Source organism: Agelaius tricolor, unplaced genomic scaffold (genome assembly GCF_023055355.1).
Source record: "Agelaius tricolor isolate 1412-34295 unplaced genomic scaffold, bAgeTri1.0.p SCAF_17, whole genome shotgun sequence".
Lineage (NCBI taxonomy): Eukaryota > Metazoa > Chordata > Aves > Passeriformes > Icteridae > Agelaius > Agelaius tricolor.
In genome coordinates, this window is record NW_027269277.1 from 360,111 (window position 1) to 382,804 (window position 22,694).

The window sequence follows — 22,694 nt, forward strand, 5'->3', positions numbered from 1 at the left end:
TGCGGGGCAGAGCAAAAGGCGGCCCCGACCGCCCCCGGTGGGTGCCCCCAGGGCGGGTCCCGGTGGGTGCCCCAGGGCGGGTCCCGGTGGGTGCCCCCAGGGCGGGTCCCCGGTGGGTGCCCCCAGGGCGGGTCCCGGTGGGTGCCCCCAGGGCGGGTCCCCGTGGGTGCCCCAGGGCGGGTCCCGGTGGGTGCCCCCAGGGCGGGTCCCCGCGCTCCCGCCTCCTGCTCTGCTGCCATCGTGCACCAACGGCAGCGGCGGACTCACCTTCCAACTTTAGGACTGTTCTTGGCGGCTGTGGCCTGGGAAATTTGAGTGTTTGACGGGTACCGGTGCTATCTCTCGGGGACATTTTATATCGGTGGCTTTTTTGTCTCCCCTTTCTTTCTTCTTTTTTTTTTTTTTTTTTTTTCCTCTCTCTGTCTTTTTTTTTTTTTTTTTTTTTTTTTAATTTTTCTTTTACTCGCTCCCTACAAACCTTAAAATAAAGAAGACGAAGCCTTTCCCGGGGCTGATTGGGGGAAGAATGTGAAAGGGCCGCGGTTATAAAGAGCTGCTTGAAGCGGGCTCTCAATGCGTCTCTGAACTTGATCAGATTTTACGTTTCCTGCAGAGAGCCGGCGGCGAGCCTGAGACCAGCCCAATAGCCAGACTTGGGGGCTCAGCAAACCTCAGGATATTACAATTACAGCCATCTTTCTTTCTGCCTTTTATTTCCACTCTTGCTCCCCATAGTTCTTTGCAAATGCTTTCCAGAACAGAAAATGAGTGGATTTATAGCGCTGTCTGCAACCGATAATTATTCCAAGGCAGAACGTTTCCCTTGCAAAATAAAATTTAAAAAATTAAAAAAAAATAAAGGGGGAAAAATAGAGAAAGAAAGAAGGAAAAAATAAGAGAGAGAGAAAGAAAGAAGGAAAAAATGAGAAAGAGGGAAAGAAAGAAAGAAAGAAAAATGAGAAAGAAAGAGAGAAAGAAAAGAAAGAAAAGAAAGAAAAGAAAATACCAGAGTAGGAAAAACGAGGCAGGAGCCGCGGGCCGGCAGGGGGTGGGGGACGGAGCGAGGGGGGAAAGGGGCTGGGCTCGGCCGGCGGGGTGAGCCCCGGCGCGGTCCCGCTGCGCACCGAGGCTGAGGGGCAGGAGCGGGCTCCGCACGCACACTGCGGGCGGTTCTGCTCCCGCGTTTAATCAGTCAAGATAAAAATGGACAGAAAAATAAAACAAATATATAAAGTATATATGATTATATAGAAATGTATATATATATATATATATATATATATATATACATAAATAAACTCTAACAGCCTCGGCTTTAGCTTTTTTTTTTAATTAAATTTTATTTTTGAATCAGCGCGGCGGCTTTGCAGCGGCTTTACGCTTCCCCGCCGCGCCGCCTGGGGCGAGCATCCCGCACGGCGTGGGGCGGCGCTGGCAGGGCACGGGCGGCGGGACACGGCGGGACAGCAGCGGGACACGGCCGGACGCGGCCGGACGCGCGGGGCCGCCCCACGCGCGGGGCTCCCGCCGCCCCGGGCCCCCCCGGCCGGCCCCGCTCTACCTGCGGGGCGCGCGCGCCCAATCAGCGGCCGCGGCGGCGCGGGGCGCGTGCCAATCAAGCGCGGCGCCGCCAATGGGGCGGCGGGCGGCGGGTCAGGTGACCGGCGGCGCGCGGCTCCCCATTGGCGCGGCGCGGCCTGGGCCGGGGTTGGTTTATGTGCGAGGCGCGGACGGGCGCCCCGTCAGTGCCCCGACGGCGCCGAGCGGGAGCGCGGCCGCCCCGCGCCTCCTCGCCCTGCTGCGCCGCCCTGCCCGGCCCGGCGCGGGGGGCGGGTGGCTGGTTTGGGTTTTGTGGTTCTGTTTCTGGGATTTTTTTTGGCTTTTTTTTTGGTTTGGTTTTTTGTTGTTGTTGTTTGTTTTGTTTTTGGTGCCGGCCGGGGGGTGCTCGCCTCGCTGCCCGCCCGCGGCCGGGACCGCGCCTGCCCGCAGCGGGGGGCGGAGTGGGGGTGCATTTTGGGGTGGTTTTGTACTTTTTTGGGGGCGGGCGGGAGGAGGAGGGGGGCGGGCAGGCTGCTGCCGCGCCGACGGCCCCGCGCCCATGACGATGCTGCTGGACGGAGGGCCGCAGTTCCCGGCGCTGGGGGTGGGCGGCTTTGCGGCGCCCCGCCACCACGAGATGCCGGGTCGCGACGCCGGCGGCGGCGGCATGGGGCTGGGCCCCTTCGGGGACTCTTCGCACGCCGCTGCCTTCAAGCTGAACGCGGCCCCGCACGACCTCGCCGCCGGGCAGAGCTCGGCATTCACGCCGCAGGCGCCGGGCTACGCCAGCGCCCTGGGCCACCACCACCATCACCACCACCACGCCGGCCAGGTGCCTTCCTACGGCGGGGCCGCCGCCTTCAACTCCACCCGCGACTTTCTGTTCCGCAACCGCGGCTCCGGCATCGCGGACGCCGCCTCCGGCACAGCGCAGCACGGGCTCTTCGGCGGCTCCCCGGGCGGCTTGCACGGCCCCGGCGGCATCCCGGACACCCCGGGCTACCTGCTCTTCCCTGGGCTGCATGAGCAGAGTCCGAGCCACACGTCCCCCAACGGGCATGTGGACAACGGGCAGATGCACCTGGGGCTGCGCGGGGACCTCTTCGGGCGGCCGGATCCCTACCGGGCCGTCTCCAGCCCCCGCACGGACCCTTACGCCGGAGCCCAGTTCCACAACTACAACCACATGAATATGAATATGGGCATGAACGTGGCGGCCCACCACCACCACCACCACCACGGCCCCGGCGCTTTCTTTCGGTACATGCGCCAGCCCATCAAGCAAGAATTGTCCTGCAAGTGGCTCGACGAGAGCCAGCTCAGCCGGCCCAAGAAGAGCTGCGACAGGACTTTCAGCACCATGCACGAGCTGGTGACCCATGTCACCATGGAGCACGTCGGGGGGCCGGAGCAGAACAACCACATCTGCTACTGGGACGAGTGTCCGCGGGAAGGCAAGTCCTTCAAGGCGAAATACAAACTGGTGAACCACATTCGGGTGCACACGGGGGAAAAGCCCTTCCCGTGCCCCTTCCCGGGCTGCGGCAAGATCTTTGCCCGCTCCGAGAACCTCAAGATTCACAAGCGGACGCACACAGGTAAGGCCCGTGTGCGTGTGTCCCCCCTCCGGGACGGGGGGCTCCGGGGGCTGCGGGGACCGGCTGGGCCGGCGGCCGCCGGCTGCACGGCGCTGCCTCCGCTCTCGGCCTCCGCAGAGGAGGGAACCATAGAAATGCTAATGAAATCTCATTTTCGGTGACTTCCGCTCCTGTTTTATTTTTATTTTTAGGCCTGATTGGCGTCTCTTCTAATTAAATCGGCGATACTTTTGTCAAAGTATTTTTATTTGCATCCCCGACTTTCCTTCAGCCCTCCTGCATGGGTGGAGGGAAGAGAGGGGGAAGGCTGGAAGCAAACGTACTTTGGCTTGTATCCTCGAGTAGGTCTTGTAAAGCTGTCCAAGCCGCTGAATTTATCTCGGGTCTTCTTTCCCAAGCTCGCCCAGCCGCCTTCCCTGCTGGAGCCCAGCGTGGGCCTGGCGGGAGGTGAGTTAAAAGTCATAAAGGCTGATCCAAATTTATCCGACACGTAACAAATCTTGCCGTCCATCTTCCCCTTCTTCATTTGTTGTGGTGCTTGTGCATCCATAAGGTGGGGCGAGCAGGGCAGATGCTGTCCTGGGAGGAGGCGGGTGGGGATGGAGAGGGGAACGGCCCTCCTTCACCCTCTCTAAATTTCACAGGTGAGAAGCCTTTCAAGTGCGAGTTTGAGGGCTGCGACAGGCGCTTCGCCAACAGCAGTGACAGGAAGAAACACATGCACGTCCACACCTCGGACAAGCCCTACATCTGCAAGGTGTGCGACAAATCCTACACCCACCCCAGCTCACTTAGGAAACACATGAAGGTAAATCACCGCAGTGCTCCAGCCCTTTCCTCCCTGAGCAGCGGTGCTCAGTCGCTGGTGTGCTCAGGGCTCATTCCCCCAGAGCAGGGCAGAGCTGAGCTCCGTGTTCCCAGCGCGGCCCGAGCCGTCCCCGCTGGCTGGGCAGTGGCTGGAGCATAGCCCGGGGAAATGGCGCAGTTTCTTTCCGTGCCGCCCCCGGTGCAAGCGCTGCCCGGGGTGCGGAGCGGGGCTCGGTGCGGGCAGGCTGTGCCAGTGCAGGCTCGCCCGTGGCTGCGGCCCCTCGTGCGGGGATGCTGCACCGTGTCCGGGGCCGCGGCCGGCGTTTGTCGCGGGGCACGGGCTGCCTGACGGCCGGGCAGGGCCGAGCCGCTGCTCACAGTGCCCCTCCTGCACGGAGGAGCAGCCCAGCGGCGTGGCGGAGGCCCCGAGCTCGCTCCCATCTCTGCCTCTTGGTTTTAGGTGCACGAATCCCAGGGGTCGGACTCTTCCCCTGCGGCCAGTTCGGGGTACGAGTCCTCCACCCCCCCTGCGGTGGGCTCCGCCGGCAGTAAGGACTCCACTAAAACGCCGCCGGCCGCCCTGCAGAGTAACCCCGGCCATAACCCTGGACTGCCCCCCAATTTTAATGAGTGGTATGTGTGAAGGCAGCTGCTGCCCGGCCACAGACTGGACCAAATGCACAGGGAACGAGGAAAGAAAAAGGACAAACCAAGCCAACTGCAGCTCGCTCCCACGGAAATGGAGTTTCCACACCGACGACCGCATAGGGCTACACCTACTTAACTGCCAGGATGCGGAGGGGGGTCTTTTATTATTATATTATAATTATTACTATTTTTTGCAAGCCCAGACGCTGGACTAGCCATGTCCTTTTCTCAGGATTAGATTTCTTTTTTTGTTGTTGTTGTCATTTTTTTTCAGTCTCAGTCGTTTCTTTGATTTTCACCCCCCCCCCACCTTGCCTGAGTCTCTGTTCCTCCAATTCCCCACTTACTTTATTTTTCTTAATTTTTTTTTTTCTTTCTTTCGGTGGGATGTTGACATGAGGATGAAAATTCTCCTTCGCCTTAGTGGTGATTGTTTAAACTTACAGTCTTAAACCGTGCCAAAGTCCTGTTATGTCTTGAACTTTCCTTTCTAGCTCTCCTGCTGCTTCTTTCTCTGCTCTTCTCTTTCTCCTTCTCTCTCCAAGCATTACACTTGTGAATGTATTCTCGTCTGATGGGGTCGGTCAGTATTTTTCAGGATGAGGATGTGGTGTTTATTCTGCCCAGATTGTGACGTTTAGTATAACAGTTGCCTTTTTGTAATAACTTTTTTTGTAAATACATACCCATGATGCCATATTTATCGTTCGTAATTTAATATTGATACAAAGTGCCGGGAACTGAACAATATTTATGGGGGAGAAAAAATTGTTTTCTAACAAAAAAATACAAACAAACAAAAAAATTCCAACTCTGTACAGCTTTTGGTTATAACTGCTTTAGCATTAAAAGTTTATTGTTTTGGAAAGAGCCGTTTTTGACCTCCTCCGGGGAACGGGGCAGCCGCGGGTCCCGTGGCGGGCCCGGCCGGCGCTGCCGCCGGGGCCGGGCCGTTGTTTTCGACCGGCGATGCCGGTGGGAGCCCCCTCCTCGCCGCCGCTCTCCGCCGTCCCTTTGTCCCCGCCCTCCACCGCCCAGCGGCTTCGCGAGCGGGCCGAGGTCGGGGCACGGCGCCGGCGAGCTGGAGCAGCCACGGGGGCAGGGGGGCCGCCTCGACGGGGCGGTCCCGACGGTGAGTAGCGGGTGAGTACCCAGTGAGTACCGAGCCGGGCGGCGCCGCGCCCGGGGCAGCGCGGGGTGCGGGGCCGGGCAGCCGTGCCGACACCGGGCTGCTTGCCGGGGGGTGCCCGGGAGGACCGAGCGGCGGGCGGGACTGTCTCCGGTATCGTCTGGTTTGTTTTGTTCTGTTTTTATTTCTGACTAGGATGCGGAAAAGCCTTCCCGTCTTCAGGAGAGGAGAGGGATCGAGATCAAACATCTCCCCCGAGAAACTTCCCGGCGTCGCACAGGAGCCCCAAGCAAGCAGAGCGACGGTGGAAATCGCGGTGCACCGCGGGCCGGCCGGGGCTGAGCGGGAGCGCCGACGGCCGGCCCGGCCCGGCCGCTCGGCTCCGCATCCCCGTCCGGCAGTAGGGACTTGCCGCGGGCTGAGCCCAGCCCCGGGGGCAGGCAGGGACCCGCGCTCCGGCCGCCGCACCTTCGCTGACCGGGGAGACCCCAGACCGGGCCCTCTTGAACTTGACGGGGGGCACAGTGGAAGGACGGGGGGTGGCCCATCCCCTCCTCTTGCCGCAGGGGCCGCTCGGGCGAGCGACCCGCGGAACCTTGCATGCTTTGAAATTTACATTGAGCAAATTTACCCTCTCCTTCCTCCAAAGGTAGAAAAAAAAAGGAAGAAAGGTTTCTCGGGCAGAAAAGGACAGGAGAAAAGTGGATTGCAGTCTCTGCAGCTGCACAGCTAAAAAAAAAAATGTCCCCGAGATCCCCACTGGCCCCTTAAAATAGTTCCCTTGGAGGTGTCCTGGCTAGACGTGGATGTCTGCTTCTCTTTTGCTGTGAAGTCTTTTCTCTCGCTGCGCGCAGAGCCCGGCCCGTGGCTGGACGCGGAGCGCTGCCGGCCCGGGTCCGGCCCGGGGGGCGAGCGGGACCGCCCTGCACCGCGGCGGGCGAGGAGCAGCGGAGCCACCGGGGGCCGCCGGGTTTTCCTCGGACACCCACCTGGGTCGTGTCTGCGTTGCTCCGGACCGCGCCAGGCTCGGAAAAGGTGCCGGTAGGCTCGGTTTCGTTACTGCTTTGCTCGGAGCCGGGGAGGCGCGGGGCGCGCTGGGCTCCGCGGGAGGGCCTGGAGCGCCGTCCCACGGTGGGGCCGCTGCTGTGGCTGGGGTTGTCCTGCCTGGGGAGCCGTGGCCGGGAGGATATAGCGTCTCGGACCCGGGAGTAGCGGCCTCACTGGAGGATCAGTGCAGGGGCCGTTTCTGGCCCCACAGTGTCTCTGGCTGGTCCCCGGGGCTTTGGGTCATGCTGGCAAAGCTGCGCTCCTGCCTGCCCCCGCAGGTGCTTCCTTCAACTGGCAGCACTGCCCCTGCCATTTTTATAGCCAGGACTTAAAAGCAGCATCCTGGCTCATTTGGCTTCCCTGGTGTCACAGCCGGTCCCCCACCCTCGGGCCTCCCCATCCAGACAGGGCCTGCAGCCAGTTTGCAGAAGAGTGGAGCAAACTGTTGACTGCACCCCACTGAGGTCCCGCGTCCCCCTAGGCCGTTCTGCAGCCCTCCAGAAATGGGGCATGGATTGGGCAGGTGCAGCTCTGTGTGTGTGTGTGATACGACATGAAGCAATGGATTTGGGGTGGGTTTAGAGAGAGCAGGGGACCTGCTTGGCCCTGAAGCGCTTTCGCAGCGCAGGGTGCAGCGCTGTGAGGTGGGCAGGGGCCGTGCCTCCCGAGCGTGAACCGTGTGCGGTGGGTGCTGGTGCCAGCGCCTCTGCCCCGGCACCGGCTGCTGCTGAGTGACTGAGTCAGACTGCGGAGTGACGCCAGAGAAGGGCTGTCTCTCCCTGCAGCCTAGTCCTCGGCTTTCAGGGACAAGTAAAAAGGGGTTTTTTGGTAAAAAGAGTTTAAAAGTTCCCGTTCCTTACCCTTGCTAGTTGCAGGGAGATATGGAGAGTTCTGGAATGGGAAATACCTTCTTTCCTGGATGTCTTAGGCTGGTTTCGTGAGTTAAGGAGAGACAGCTCATGATTTTTAAAGCCAGGGCCTGGCAGTGGAGATCTGTGCTCGCAGTTTGGACAAAACCATTACAAAGCTGACCAGGGCAGGACAGTACTGACAGGACAGGTGCCCTGTCAGCTCAGCTTCTAGTGTGTCACGAAAATGGGACTTGTGTCACACCCCAGAAGAGTGCCAGGACTGTTCCCAAACAGGGGACATGTTCTGCTGGCCTCTCCCAGCTAGCAGCTCCCTTGAAGTTGCTGTGCTTGCTTGTATGAGCGGGATTAGGTGGATTTGTCCCCAGATGAACACAACTCGGGATGGTTTTCTTAAAGGAGTAATGTTGATTCATTTGCTATAAGGAATCTAAGCAGGGGCAGGCGATGAACTGGAGCCATTCCATCTCTACCATGCTTTATGAGCCATGAACATTTTGATTCCTTTGGTGTCATTGTTTTTGCATATCTGTCTCTGTGTCTAGTGTAATCCTCTGAAAAAAATTTTTGTTTCCAAGCATTGTGCCTGCCATTAGCATGTAGTGGTTGCACACTGTGTGAAGGCAGAGTCCTGAAGGCATTTTGATCAGGTTGTGTTCAAGTGTCTCAGCCTTACAGCATCAGGAATTAAGTTTCTATTACAAATCTGTTTGCTGTAAAGCTCCGAAGTGGTGGATAGGGTGTAGTATTGTGTGTTTGCATTTTATTTTTTTAATATAATGTTCTCAGATTAAAAGCATCATATACTAACACTAGCTTTTTTAACTGAGTGTAACTTTGAGAATTGTTTGCTAAACCATCCTTGTTATTTATGCTTGTTACTGTGATCACCTATAAGGAAAATATTTCTGCAGAGATGCACTCCTGGTTTGGAGAGGTGAAATTCCAGAGAAAGCCTGTATTCTTTGAGAAATCGAATTTTATAATGGAGCATGCAGAATGAAATAGTTTGTATTGTAGTGACTAATCTGTACATCCCCTGAACTAAGACATTTAGTTAACCTTTCTATGCTGTTTGTATGGGATAAAAATATAATCTGTCTTGCTAATGCCTGCTCACCTGAACATAACTGCAGGCAGTAAAAATGCTTTTGTAAGAGCTTGCAATGGTGAGTGAGAATGGCAAAGCAAGGACCTGCCCTGCAGACCGGATAGGAGATGGTTTAGGATGGCTTTACAGACATCTGTTCTGTTCTAGTCATGGAAAAACCCCCTGCAGAATCTGGAGGAGGCAGTTGTCAAAAGAGGCGCAGATATATTTTAATATTTAGATGGTAATTTTATTCTCAGTAACGAAGGTTGTGTGCTGCTTAGGTTTTCTTTTAGCTGATACTTTGGTAATGTTTATCCATTTCAAATGTTTGTGTGAAAAGAAAGTTTAATAAAAAGAGCTGGGAAAAAAAAAAGAGTTTAGCTGAATGATTTTGTTTTGGCAACTTGTTCAATAGTGGCAGCTTTGAAATTGTCAAGGCTCGACTTTGAAATGAGCGATACGTGGAGTTTCTTTTGAGGGAGATGCAGCCTGCACGTTGGGGATTCATTCCGTGCGCGCTGGGCAAGGTGTCCTGGCCTGGGACAGGGAGGCTCAGAGAGGGGAAAGTCACTGGCCGAGCTGCTGGCCGGGCAGGGGCTGGGCAAGCTGCAGAGCCTGATGCGCGAGCATCGTAAAGGATACGTGCAGAATAGGGCTGTTTCCTTGCTTTATTGTTTTTCAGAGCACCGTATAATGCAGTCTAGGCCTGTGGGGTTCTGCCGGCACAAAATGGCTCCTGGCAGGGCTCTGGGCAGAGCCCCTGGGCCCGCGGCGCCCAGCAGCCTGGCCCGGTGTGCCCCAGGTGCTGTGGGAGGGCAGCCTCGGCGGGGTTGGCAGGGGGAAGGTGTTGAGGGTGTCCTCTGTGCAGGGATGTGCCCGGGCAGGTGCGGGATGGCAGCGCTGCCCGGGGCCTTGGAGCAGAAAGGGCTCTGGTGCTTTATCCGCAGCCTGCTGGGCAGCCTTGGCAGGGCCACTGCAGGGGAGGAAACAGCAGCATTTGGTTTCTTCTGGCCGTGGGCTCGCTGCATCTGTGTGCCACACAGAACAGCCGCTTTGGAAAATCCAGCTCTGTCCGGAAGGGCTCGAGAGGCAGGGCATTCACCTACAGTCTTTGCCTGACATAGAATTATTACTAATCTATACCTTCTTTAAATTCGTCTCAGCTTTGCTCAGACATTATTTCAGTGCAAAATCTGGTGTTGGTTATTTTTTAAAGTATTTTTGCCACTTTCTGTAATTTACATAGCATAATTCTTGTTCTGAGAAATATGTTGTTCTTTTTGTTTGCTTTTGTCCTTATTTTGATTTTGTCCTGTTTGTTTTTTTTACCCGTGTAAGTAGAATGCTGTTGGATTTAGGGTTTCCACTACTTCAGCATATTCTTACTGAAAATAAACTTTTCTTTTTTTTTGTTTGCATTTATTAAATCCATGGACTTGAGTTTTTCAGGGATTATTGCTAAATTCAAGAAAAAATGTAAAGCTTAGGTTGAGATTGGTGAAACTCAGTCTTAACTATCAGAAACATTTTAATTCGGAGTCAGATATTATCTTTGATTAAAAGAAAAAGCTTCATGCAGCAGGTGATGTGAGTAAAGTTTCTCTGAGTCATGCAGAGTGCAGAGTTTGCAAGGAGTCCTGGTCCAAGGACTCCTGGTGAGGAAGGCAGATGTTCTCCAGAATACTCATTTCCCTGCAAAATTTTTTATTTTTACTAGAAAGAAGATGCTGCAAGAACTTTCTGCGAATCATAAATATTTTAAAATCATATGCCAGGCGCACTTGAAATGGATTTGCTCAATTTTACAAGATTATAAAAGAAAAGAAAATGCACCATTTTTTCCCTTTGTCTCCTATTTTTCAGAGCCTCACTGTGCAGAATTTATTTTGCTGCTGTTTCCCCACCCCACCCCCAGTGACAACTTCAAGGCCAAAGGGGCACCTAACTTTCTTTAAAAAATACGTTTTAAGTCTTTTAAAGTGAGCTCGAGTTTTTGGGTAAATTTCGTGATTCTAGGGCTTGACTTACATTTTTTAAAATGAGGCTATTGCCAACATTGTAAAAATTGGCAAAACTGCCGTGGTATAATATATATTTAATTTTTAATCTTGACCCACAGGAGTATTTTAAAATAATACAGCAAGTAGAATGTTTTACTTTAATGGCTTTGCAGCACTCATTTTATTTTCAAAATGAGATGCCAATGTGTCATTGCAATCTGCTACTTTTTTTCTGTTTCCTTTTTGTTCTTTGCTGATGCAGAAGAAGGCAGGCAAAGACCAAAGGAGTTGAAAATGTGCCTTGAAGACACTCCCCATACCTTCGGGAGGATGCTGAGCTGAGGTTAAAAAAAAACCCTTTCTGTTGCTGCTCACTTTATGTTGCTGAGGACTTGATTTCAGAGGAGTTCCCTTTAAAAATCTCTGTTCGGAAATATTTTTTAAAAAAGAAGAAGAAAATTAAAAAAAAAATAAATTAAACATTAGCTCCTTTTTTAAACGATGAGATTACATGGGGCATTTTTAGAATTATGATTTGATAAAGAACTTCCTGGTCCTGCACGGAGAGCTGCTGTGGGGCTGAGCTCTGGCAGCCTTGTCTCACAGCCGTGGTCTCTCTGTATGTTTAACATGAATGGACCCTGTAAGCTGTGTCATGATGTCTGCAGTCAGAGGACAGAGGAGAAGACCACAGAGGGCTCTTCTGAAAGTCCTGGTTTCAGACCACATCTATTCGATCATCTTTATAAAAATTTATAACTTAAAACTCCAGAAATTTTTAACACAAAACTTGAGCAATTGTAGTATTAAAGCAAAGTTCTTTGTTATTATTTAATTTTCATCCAAGCTAGGAAAAAAAAAAATAGAACAATAGTTTATATCAGCATCTTAGTTGTATCACACTTATATTTCTAGATTTTGTAATTTTGCTGTAGAGTAAGAAATAGCTCCCTTCCAGATTGACAATAAATTGCACTGAAAAAATTAAACTGACATAAATGCCCCCTACAAAGTATAAAATTACATATGTATTAGTGAAACATTAATGCCCTGAAAATGTGTTTTCTTCTTTTTGTTGGTTTTCTGTTCTTCATCTTGGCCAGTCTTTTACAGAAAAGCTGGTTGTGAGTACAGCAACGGGACTAAATCACGCTCCGTGGAGAGGCTGACGCGAGGAAGGGGCATTGGAGAAATACTGCATTTCATAAACAAAATCACTAGAGCATTAGGAGAGCAAACATGTGGTTTTATGAACATAGTTATAAATATTTAAACATGCAAAATGAAAATGTTACTAAATATCTGTTTTTCATTATCTTTCGATGAACATTTTCATTCTTGGAAGCGTTGCTGGCTGTCTGCACAGAGCGATCACCACCCCCTCCCCAGAATGAATGATGTGTAATGTGAAAACGTGTTAAAATGCACAGTTGTTTGTAATATCTTCTACCAAAGTGGAAGACATTCTACCAAATTTGGTATTCTACTGAATTGCAAAATATTCTTGCCCAACAAACAGGCAACCATCCTGATCTGTCAGCAGCTTGCTTGCTGGATGTTATGAAAAATCTGAGGATGGTTTAGAAAATATAAGATGTCACTCAACGAGCTTGGAGTCATGGTCTACCATCCTTTCTCCAGCAAAATTCCTACAGAAGTCAACAAAAGATGGGGCTGCTGATTTCATCATTAGCAACGTATTATTTTGACGTGTCAACAAGCGTGGAACAGTTCTGTGTGTCTCGGTGGAAGGCTGCAGCAGGAAGTTTGGGGTGGGCGCTGGGCTGTGCCCCTTGGCAGGGCTCTGGGGTGAGGCTGCACCCTTCGGTGGGTGAGGCTGCACCCTTCAGTGGGTGAGGCTGCACCCTTCGGTGGGTGAGGCTGCACCCTTCGGTGGGTGAGGCTGCACCCTTCAGTGGGTGAGGCTGGCAGCGGGGCACGCAGGGCCTGCAGCTCGGCTTGTGTCTGGGGAGGCCTGCGAGCAAGCAGAGGCCACGCTGTGCCTCCTGTGCGTGTAAGGCCGGCGTCTGATTCCTCAGACTCAGCATAGGCAGCCGTCTCTTGGCTTCGGTTCTCCATCCCTGCCTCCCCACCGAGCTCTCGCTGTGCTGTGGATGTCATGAAATCAGGTGCCAAAGGAGATATTCCTTTATGTACCGGAGAACCCATTTTATATTAGTCCCATACCTAATGTTGGCTGTGCTGAGTTTCTGGTGCAGGCACGGCCCCGGTGTGCTGGCGCATCCACACGCACGCGCACGCTGTTTACTATTCCTCCTGCAATTGCTCCCACCAATAAATCTGCACTTGCTGTAGCCAGGATGGAAATCTTTGAGACAAAGGACTTGAATGGGCAGTTTTTTATTGCTGTTATAGAGTAGAAGGCCCCAAGCTGGGGGCTACTGCATGCATGAATGCTGCCCCCCTTGGCTTGGTACTGTCTTCTGTGAGCTCTATACCAGTACCAGAGACTGTTAAGGGGAGAGGGCCCCAAGGCTGGTATTTCCCCATTTCAATTCCTGCTCCTCTGATTGCAGCAAATCCCAAAGAAATGATGGCTGAGAAGTAAACTTGGAGAAGAGTGTAGAAGGGCAGGCTGTTGGGTAGTGCAGGGGATGCGTGGGAGGGCAGCACAGAAACGTGGGAATGAGGAACGGAGGAACAAAAGAGATGCGGGTTGGCGAAGGAGGAATAGTGGAGTGAAAAGCGGCCAGGCTGGTGCAGCAGTGAGGAGCTGCTCCTTGTCCCTGTGTGTGAATACATCCAGCTGAGCCTTTTGCATTTGCAGGCTGTTCAGGCAGAGCCCCCACAAAAGTGTGTGAGTCTCTGGAGACGTGCGCAGGGTTTGCCCTGTGGGAAGCAGCGTGTGGTGCTTGGGGTGAGGGATGCTGCAGGCTCCACGCTGCTGGCTCCCACGCCGCAGCCGTGCAGGGCTGCTCTGGGTGGGTGCAGCGCATGGGCACCCCCGGTGCCGTTCCTGTGCTGGGGCTCTGCTGTGGGGATGGGGCGAGTCCCTTGGCGAGCTGGGCGTGAGCTGCGAGGGGGAAAGAACGCGCTGCCGTCCTGCCGGCAGCTGCGTGCCCACCAGGCTTGGGGGGAGAAGGGCCCTCAGGGAGCTGGTGTTGCCCTCCTGCTCCCCGTGGCTCCCACTAGCCCCCATTCTTGCAGCCACAAGCGGGTGCTGCCCTGGCGCAGGGACTGGGCTTGGCTTCTCAGCAGCAGGGGCGGTGGTGCTGTGCTCCATCCACTTGCGTCAATGCAGACCTTTCCACGGACTCCAGTCGGGGTTGGATCAAGCCTTGCATGATTGTGGCCCTTGTGCATTTCAAAACTGTATTAATCTATATCTGGATCCCAATGGGGGCACTCGGGATGAGCTGAGCTCAAACAATCCTTGGCAGGAGGGACAGACTGGAGTTGGCAAGGATTTTTCTCCCATTATTGGTTACTCAGAGGAAGGAATTTACGCACCATTTTAATATATGACAACTTGAGGTCTGTCATCTTTAGCCTATTAGAAAAGCCTCGTTTTTAACAAATCCCAGAGCGTTTACCAGGCATGGTGCTGCAGCTGGGTAGAGACTGCACGCTGGTCCTGGGCAGGGCATAGGACTGCGCTCTGTCTCTTTAGACACAGAGCCACTTCTGCTGCCGGTCAGCCCTGGCAGTGCCAGCCCCAGCCCCCGGGCTGCTCACCTCTCACTCCCGTTCGACCCTGCCAGCAGGGGAGCTGGGAATTTTGGGGCGGAAAAAAGCAGGCGCAGTGCAGCCTGTGCAGCATACCCTGCTGAAAGCCCTTCCCAAATAGTTAAATCTGCCTGCGTGTGCTCAGCAAGTTTAGCCAGGGTTGTTACCAAGCTCAGAGGAGACTTGCCTATCTGCGCTAAAATCTTCAAAGTGTGTCCCAAAGACCCAGAGAGAGATGTTACACTCTTTCAGTCAGTTTGCTCTTTTCTCTAGTGAAAAATCCAGATGGGTGCTTGTCTTGAAAACTGCTTTGTATGAAGTCACACTTTCTGCTTTATATTTCTGGATTTCTAAAGTAGAAAAATTCAACTTGTAAAGATTTTCCAAGATTATTTAGGTTTGTTGTATCAAGACCAAGAAATTAATCCATATAACGACAAAATGGCTAGGAAGGATGGAAGAAATATGTTTGGGGTTTTATGTTGTTTGAATATTTTGGGGTTTTTTGGGGGGGGAAGGGGGTTGTTTTGTTTTGGGGGTTTTTTTTGTTTGTTTATTCTGTGTTTGGGTTTTTTGTTTTGTTTTGTTTTTTGTTTTTGAGGAGGAAAGAATTTTAAAATAGTTTCTTTGTTTTACAAGCATTAGTTGTATTTTTATCAACCAGCAAAGCAGCTGAGTACTTAGCAAACCATTTCCTTCAAAAACATCCCCATACAGAGAGTGCTGAAATAATCAACCAAAAGCATTGGTGTCAGCCTTAGACAGACAACTGTGTTTCTTGGTAATCTAATGCCATTTCAATATCTTGCTTTTAATACAGCTGAGAGAATGGTTTGATGGACAAGGCACTGATGCTCATGAGCCTGAGTTCAGTTGTTCGGGCTATGTCAGAAATTATTTTTCACAGGCAAGTGTAGTTGGAGTGTCAGCTCCCATTAAGTATATTAGGGCCTCTGAGGTTCAGTGCTAGCACACTGTTTTGTAGCCTTTGGTTTGCTTCTGTGGCAGCAAAACCAGAAGGTCTTTGGTTAACTTCTGACCACTGACATATTAAATGAAGATAAGCATTTGAGCAACATCAGTGATTTCAATTGACTCATCAATTGCCATTGCATAGCAGTCCTCATGTTTCACTTTGGTAACAAGCTCATCTGCCACATCTGATGCCAGCAATTCAGTCCTTCAAACAAATGACGTGTTTGATAAAGAAATCTTTTAAAATTCATTATGCACTTTGGCTTTTGTCTTTCCTTTTAATACAGCATCTGTTGCAGCCAGGATACATTCCTTGGTCGTTTCTGAGTCTACAATTATTTTTATGCTTGCCCAGTGTCCCGGTGATGTGAAACGAAGCTGCCATGCTATGCTGCTGAGCCCTGAAACTCTACACAGACATTCAATTTAATCTCTTGGCACAGACTGCATTAAAGTAGTGTCATCAGTGCACACTTGTGATAAAAAGACGACATGAAGAAAGACAGTGAACTAAAAGGCCCTGCTTTTTTTCTGGGAAGAAAATAGGATATCTGTCCCTTCATTTGTTTCATGGCTTCCTTGCACAGCCATTTAAATTCAGCAGAAGGCTCCAAGTGTCTAAACTTTATCCTGAGCATTTTCTTCAGTGCTGGAAAGGAATACAGTTAAGTGTCCCAGGGGGAATTTTATAGAAAATGCTATGTGCAATGTTAATGACTTGGGATGGGGTTGTACTTTTTTCCATAGAGAGCCAGTAGGGAAACAAATACAGGACTCAATGAGAAGTGTTCTGCAGGAATCCACTGCTCTGTGGCTCCAAAGACAGGCAGAAGGATAATAAGGGCTTTAACCCAAAGTGCTGCCTTGTGCCTCCGTCCTGCTCCATGCCAGAGCCCGGTGAATATCTGGAGCTGGAAGAAATGACAAACTTCTTGGGTGCCACAGGAGATTGCATCAGCATTACTGATCCTTACTCGGCTCGTTACTGAAAATGCATCAAGCAGCTATTTGGGTCAGACTGCTAAATTTGTAGACACGGAGTGTCAAGAAGCCTTTTTGTCAACTTGGTACCGTTTAGTGTTATTTGTCTTCAAGTTCAAAGCAGTCGTGGCCTCAGACTTGTGATATTTTCTGCCCTTTCCCCTTTCTGTTGGCTCAGACCTCTTCCCTTTGAGGTCAACATCAAAATAAAGATGTATGTTTCCTCAGCCTGACCATGGCTCTGACTCTTTAGATCAGCAATCCTATAGTCCATATGTCTTCCCATCTGTCAACTGGCATTTGAAGCCAGCTTGCTCCTCTATTCTTTCAGACAAGTGTGAGAATCAGGAGTTTCTTTAATGACGGTTTCAGGCCTTAAAGCATTTGCTAAGATACTACCTATTAAGATCCCTTGATGGCACCTTGAATAGAGATCAAAAGCAACTGAGTTCACTCCACAAATCTGATTCCATCAGTCAGTTTAGGGCATTGAGAGAGGGGTGGGGAGGGCTCCGGAGGGCACCGCGCTCCCGCAGTTAGGAGACAGGCTTGGGAAGTCTGAGCCCTGGCTGCTGGGAGGGGCAGAACGCGGCAAACAAGCACTGCTGAATCCCTCCAGTGGTGGCTGTGCTCCAGCTGCCGGGGCTCCTTGGGTTCGAGAAGCAGATCTGTGCAGCAGGGCCTGGTGGCTTTGCCAGGGCCCTTCTGGGTCTGAGCTGTGCCTGGTTTGAGCAAGCGCTTTTTGGTGCTGCATTAGTGCCTGTGTCTGCGCCTTTGGCTGATAGATTATCCAAAACCTGTTAGTCACATAAACAAAAATCTGAGAGTACAAAATATTCTTCTCATTAATAATTACTACCAGGCTGCAATTTGTCTCTTATACTTTGGAAAGCTGCTAATAATGGGAATCTGTTTGCTGCTTCACCACTGGGACTGCATGAAAGGAGACGTGGAGAGATGCTGCCTGCGCAGCATGATCGCAGCAAGGTGGTCACTCTTTCTGGGAGCACAGCTTGACTTTCAAACTCCCCTATTCTTAATGCTTGTCAGGAGATGATGTAAAGGCCTTGGAATATTTGGGAAAGTGTTTGCTCTGGTGGTGCCTTTCTCCAAGTGACTATCATAGAGAAATTAGTGGGAAGCTGTGGACATTATTTCAAGCCCAAAGCCTAAACCTCAAGGCCTTGTTGGGTAGGGGGGCTGGAAAATGCAGGGTGCTCACCGTGGGAAGGGTGGTGGAAGGCATTCCCCAGGGACCCTCCCTAGCCAGTGCTAACAAAAGTTGCTGTTTGTTTATGGGACCCAAATGTCTGAGAAGAGCTGAAAAGCGCCAGGATGTGGCTGAGTGCCGGAGGATGGTGTCACAGTACTGACTGTCAAGTAAAACTTGACTTGCTGGAGTCAAGGACACCATATGTCCTTCGATTTGTGTTGAAGCCTGTTGAAGTGTGAGCATGAACCTGAAGTCCAGACACAGACTTTCTTTGGCCTCAATGTCCTTAGCTGCAGTCATAATGTAATTTCTGCTCCCTGAGCGAAAACAGCTGCTCTGGCTCTCTGCTCTGGAGCCTCCCTGCCTTCAAATCAGGTGGTTAGTCAAAACTTGGGGCATGTAGATTGTTTCCTTTTAGGATGGAAAACAGAAATTACTTTGATGCAATTATGTGTCTTCCCCCAGAAGATGCACCAGCTCCTGGACACTGCAGTCAACAAAACATCAAGAGTCATTTTGTGTTCCCACTCCAAGCCGGCTCAAAAGTGATCTCTATCTGAGACTGTCATTGGACTTATTTAAATGCATTTGGCTTTCTGCTCTTATTCTCTGCCTGTACTCTTGGTGACCCACTGTTTTTCTTTCACAACCCCCCCTCAGTCTATTTTGTCTCTTTTACATGACGATACTCAGCCAAATTTGTCTTCAACACAGTAATTTTTAGTGTGAATCCATATCTGCCTTTTTAGGGGGTAGTAGCGAGGGTGACGTATACTTGTGGTTGCAGCAGAAGCTGCTATTGAGTTGGATAAAATAGCATGAATGCTGTATAAAAGCCTTCAGAGAGCTGTGAAATCTCCATGCTCTCTTCCTTGTTCTCCTGGGAACACTTGCACAAAGAGTATTTTTAATGTGAAGCAAAAAGGATTCTGACGAATACTCATTAACATTTTGTTTCTGCAAAGATACATGATTATCACAAGGCTGCAAGGGGCATGTATTCAGTAAAGCTCTTAGATGTATGCTTAGTTTTATGTATATGCTTAAATCTTCCTGATGGCCGCTGCTTTGCTGAATAGACTTATTAACCAAGACAAAACCAGGTATTTGATGGAGCTGATTTGTACCGCTCAGGTATGATGCAGGTCTCCAACCTCAGTGCATAATAATACTCTGTGAGCAGTGAATCCTCTCAAACAAGTGTTGCAGTGGACTGGTTGAATTACACACCAAAGTCACTTGTATCAGAATTGTGAACAACAAACCATAAGAGCAGCATTCGGCCAGAGAGGTTGGAAGGGGAAGAAACATCAGAGCCATCATATGCTGTAGCTCGTTTGCTTCATGTGCCTTTGTAGTGGGAGCCCAGATGGAAAACATCCGGCGAAGGTACTGCTTCTCCATTGCCACTGTGGAAGCTCCAGTGCCATGAATAAAGATCTGATATGGGCTGCAGTCTTTGTCAGACACTGGCTATCCCTCAGGGCGTATGCAGGCAGCCCCATTTCCTGCTGCCTGTTCCGAGCTGCTTAAACCCAGAGCCGCCTTTGTCAGGAAGAGTTAATGCAGGAGCATGGTGGTGAGTGTCCGCCACTTATCTCGTCTGAAGGCAGGAGAAAGCCCGTCTGTCTGTGCCTCTTCCTGCAGACATTCCGCGGTACGCTGTCCGCTGCTCCGAGCGCCCTGTGGAAGGCGCAGGGCTGGCCTTGCTTGGCTGTGCCATTGGATACTGCCCTAGATTCACTTCAGAGTAAAGATTTCCCATTTGTGCGCAAGAGGAACGTGTTTTGGCGGGCACAAGACGCAGTGGAAGTAAGCAGACATGACAGAAGGGTTTCCAGGCTTGCTGGAGTTCTCATATCTTGTCACAGGGGGAACCATACACTCATTTTTCATGAGGTCCCCATTCTTCCAGTGGTTGTAATCCACTTTTTGTGCCTCTTTCCATATGAAACATTTGGTTCCTTTTAGCAGTTGTTCGGGTGGAATAATGAAGTCTAAGAGTTGGAAACAAGCAAACAAAAAAGTCCCCCCCAAAAGATTGCATGGTCCCAGCTATTTCTTTTATGAAAATGAAATGTTCTGAAGATGTTTTGTATAGCTGAGTGTCATTTTGAGTCACTTGAAGCATACTGAAGGTTTGACACGATATCACTGGGAGCTGCAGTTTCTGCAGTCACTGTGCAATGGATGGTTTGCTGAGACCTTCATTAATGCAGCACCTGTAAATAGTGCCTAAGCCTCAGGGCATGATCCAGTGCGGACCAAAAGCCCAAGTGTCTCTCCTGGGAATGAGAAGCTCTGGGTTCTGGTTCTTAATTACAGGATTTTCGGTATCCGAAGAACACTGAGGAGCAGAGGTGTGGCTCAAGGACGTCCATGGCTGCAGTGCTCAGGTGCTGCAGCCAAACAAGCTCATCGGGTGATGGTTCGGTTCTGGTTCTGTGCCCCGGGGCAGGAGGGCAACAGTCAGTCCCGCTGCTCCGACACAAATCCTAATAATCCTAATTCAAGCGGGCCTCTTGTCCCTGCAGGGCAGGGGGAGCAACTTCAGAATATGACAAGTACTTAGTAATTGTCACTAAAGATCAGTCACCCAAGAAGAGCTCTGTTTACTTTAGACTAACTGGCCAAAAGCATCCTGGTTTAATTTCAGGAGGGACAGGGGTGTTACACTGCCGCTTTTTACATCACCGTTCATTTTGACTGTGTTGCAGCAACTGGTTACTTATTATGTGTGTGTAATTGGGGGTATTTTTATTAGTTGATGGAAAGATAGCTGTAATTAATGGACTGGGTAATTCGTTCTAACAATAAGCCATATTGTGACATGATTGTTAAACAATTCTACCTTAGCAGAAAAAGAAACATTGCAGAATAAAACTCAGGGTTTCTAAGAAAGCTGTGCTTGACCTTTGGTGAAGACTGGGGACGGTAGCACCTGTTAGCATGAAGCAAATGAAGATGGTGTATCACTGCTATTTGTGTGACAGAAGTTGAGCATTATAAACATGTCACTTCTTGCATTAACATATCTTCCAAGTGCACAGAGCTGGTGTAAAAAATATGGAACTACAAATGGTTAAACTCCACCCAGCATTTGACATAAGTAGTCTTTCTCAGCACGTAAGTAATGTGAATGTTATGTTGCACAAATACTTAGAGCTTCATTTACCCTCATCTTCTTTTCATTATTTGCAGGAGGTCTTGTTCTCTGATGGTGTCCTGAAAAATACAAAGTGGATATTATTCTTATCTCCGCTGCTGATATTTACTGCTGATAAATAGACTCAGTAAAATGGGAACAAATGTTTGTTTCATAATCCTCCTGCAACTGCTGCCTTCATTATATATGAAGAACACAGAGATTAAGTCTGCCATTTGCCAACAGCATGTTTCCAGTTTCTGTTTATATAGTACTCACAAGCAACTGTATATTAATATTAACCTGTACCTGGACTGAAATATATTTTTTTCCTTCTTGGGTAAGATATGAGGATTAATTATTGATGTACTCACTCTACCCTTTCAACCTGGCTGGGATGGCAATTTTTTCCCCCATGCTGCACTATTTGAAGTATGTTTTCTCCTTGGTGGCGGTGAAGTTTGTACTGCAGTAAATTGATCTTTACCTCCTTAGAAGTTTTATATTTTTAAAATATTTTTGTGCACGTGGGTAAAGTCCATTTTCTGAAAATGAATTTCTTTTTATCACAATATGTTATTAGACCACATCTTAAGAGTTAAAGTTTTATCATAGTCAGATTCTATTTGCAGATAGCATCATGTGGAGACTGTTTTCAAAAGCATTAACTCAAACCACACGGATGCACAACTATTTTAGAAGATGAGAATTCACACATGCTTTTTATTATAATGCACATAAAACTGAAGTATAATACAGTAGGCTTGGCAATAAAACAGAGTAGTTGATATATAAATTTTATGCCTGGTTCTTTAGATTAATGAACTGCTTTTCTTGATGAATTGAGGATGAATGAGTAAAACCACAATGATCTGATTAGATACTAAATCAATTTTTTTCTGGCAATTCAGAAATTGTGCACCTAGTTCAGTTTTGGGTTGGTGTTTTTGTTTTGGTTTTTTTTTGGGGGGGGGTTTTGTTTTTTTTTTTTTTCCTTTTCCTCTTGGGACAACTTGATAACCTTCTTGTGCTAGCCAAACCACTAAAGAGGCATTGTCAGTCTCTTCAAATTCCCTATTGTTCTCAGAAAATCACTTCCTTAAGACATATCCATATGTTGAGGGTCTCAGTAGTACTTTGTGGGAAACAAAGTTATGGATTAAATTCATTTAGTCTGTAACACCACTGAAGCTGGATTCAGCTGGCACAAATACCTCTTGATGCTGTTATAGCAGGGAGGAGTCTGCCTTTGCCTTTTCTTTTCTGGCACAAGAAATGGGGAGAGGCCAATAGTCAATAGGGACAGCTGCCGGTGAACAGGGCTGAGATTTCAAGTTGATCCACTTCATACGTTTGGAAGTTCAGATTTGAATTTAGGAATATAAATGAGGTCAGTGATTTTCCAAATGAGGTGAACAGCCAGACAACCTCCTTCTGCAGAACAGGCCCCATATGTGTTTGTGGCAGAGAGAGACCTTTTCAATTTTAGAAGTACTGGGAAGAAAAAATACAGATGGGAGGCTGCCACAAGCCAGACAGGCCTCTAGAGGCTGGCAGGGAAGGAGTCAATCAGCCCCCTGACAGCAGCTAGAGCAAGGCCTGTGTAGCAGGTAGTGATTTGTAGGAGGGTTGGGATGGGCCAGCTGGGAGAAATGATCTGATTGCTTTGGAATGGGTCTCTATAAAAGGCTGTCTCAGCAGAAGGGTCTGTTGGAGAGGCAGCTTTGCTCTTTGGCTGTAAGAAGTTGTGGCTCTGCCTGTTGTTACAGATTTAGGTGAGAAAAACTCTGTTTTGCACTTTTCTTTGGAGTGCTGCTAGTGGTTCCCAAAGAGGTGCTGCATTAGCAGTGAAGGCCTCCCTTCTCTATGGTGAGAGCAGAATGGTGGTGAGCCTTGAGCTTGGTGGCATCTCCTTTTGGTGCTGCAGGTCCCGGCTGGGAGGGCAGATTGGTCACTGTGGGAA

At 50.0% G+C, this 22,694-nt stretch overlaps 1 protein-coding gene across 2 annotated transcripts; it reads left to right on the plus strand.

Moving 5' to 3' along the window:
- Nucleotides 1-2,042: 2,042 nt before the first annotated feature.
- ZIC3 (Zic family member 3) lies at nucleotides 2,043-5,291 on the plus strand. 2 transcript variants are annotated; one of them, XM_071442122.1, is made up of 3 exons: nucleotides 2,043-3,137; nucleotides 3,782-3,945; nucleotides 4,405-5,291. In XM_071442122.1, the coding sequence occupies exons 1-3, from the start codon at nucleotides 2,099-2,101 to the stop codon at nucleotides 4,585-4,587; spliced, it is 1,386 nt and encodes a 461-aa protein (XP_071298223.1). In that variant the 5' UTR covers nucleotides 2,043-2,098; the 3' UTR covers nucleotides 4,588-5,291. The 2 variants fall into 2 exon arrangements, with proteins under 2 accessions (XP_071298223.1, XP_071298224.1); XM_071442123.1 differs by having other exon boundaries at nucleotides 3,782-3,894.
- The last annotated feature ends 17,403 nt before the right edge of the window (nucleotides 5,292-22,694 follow it).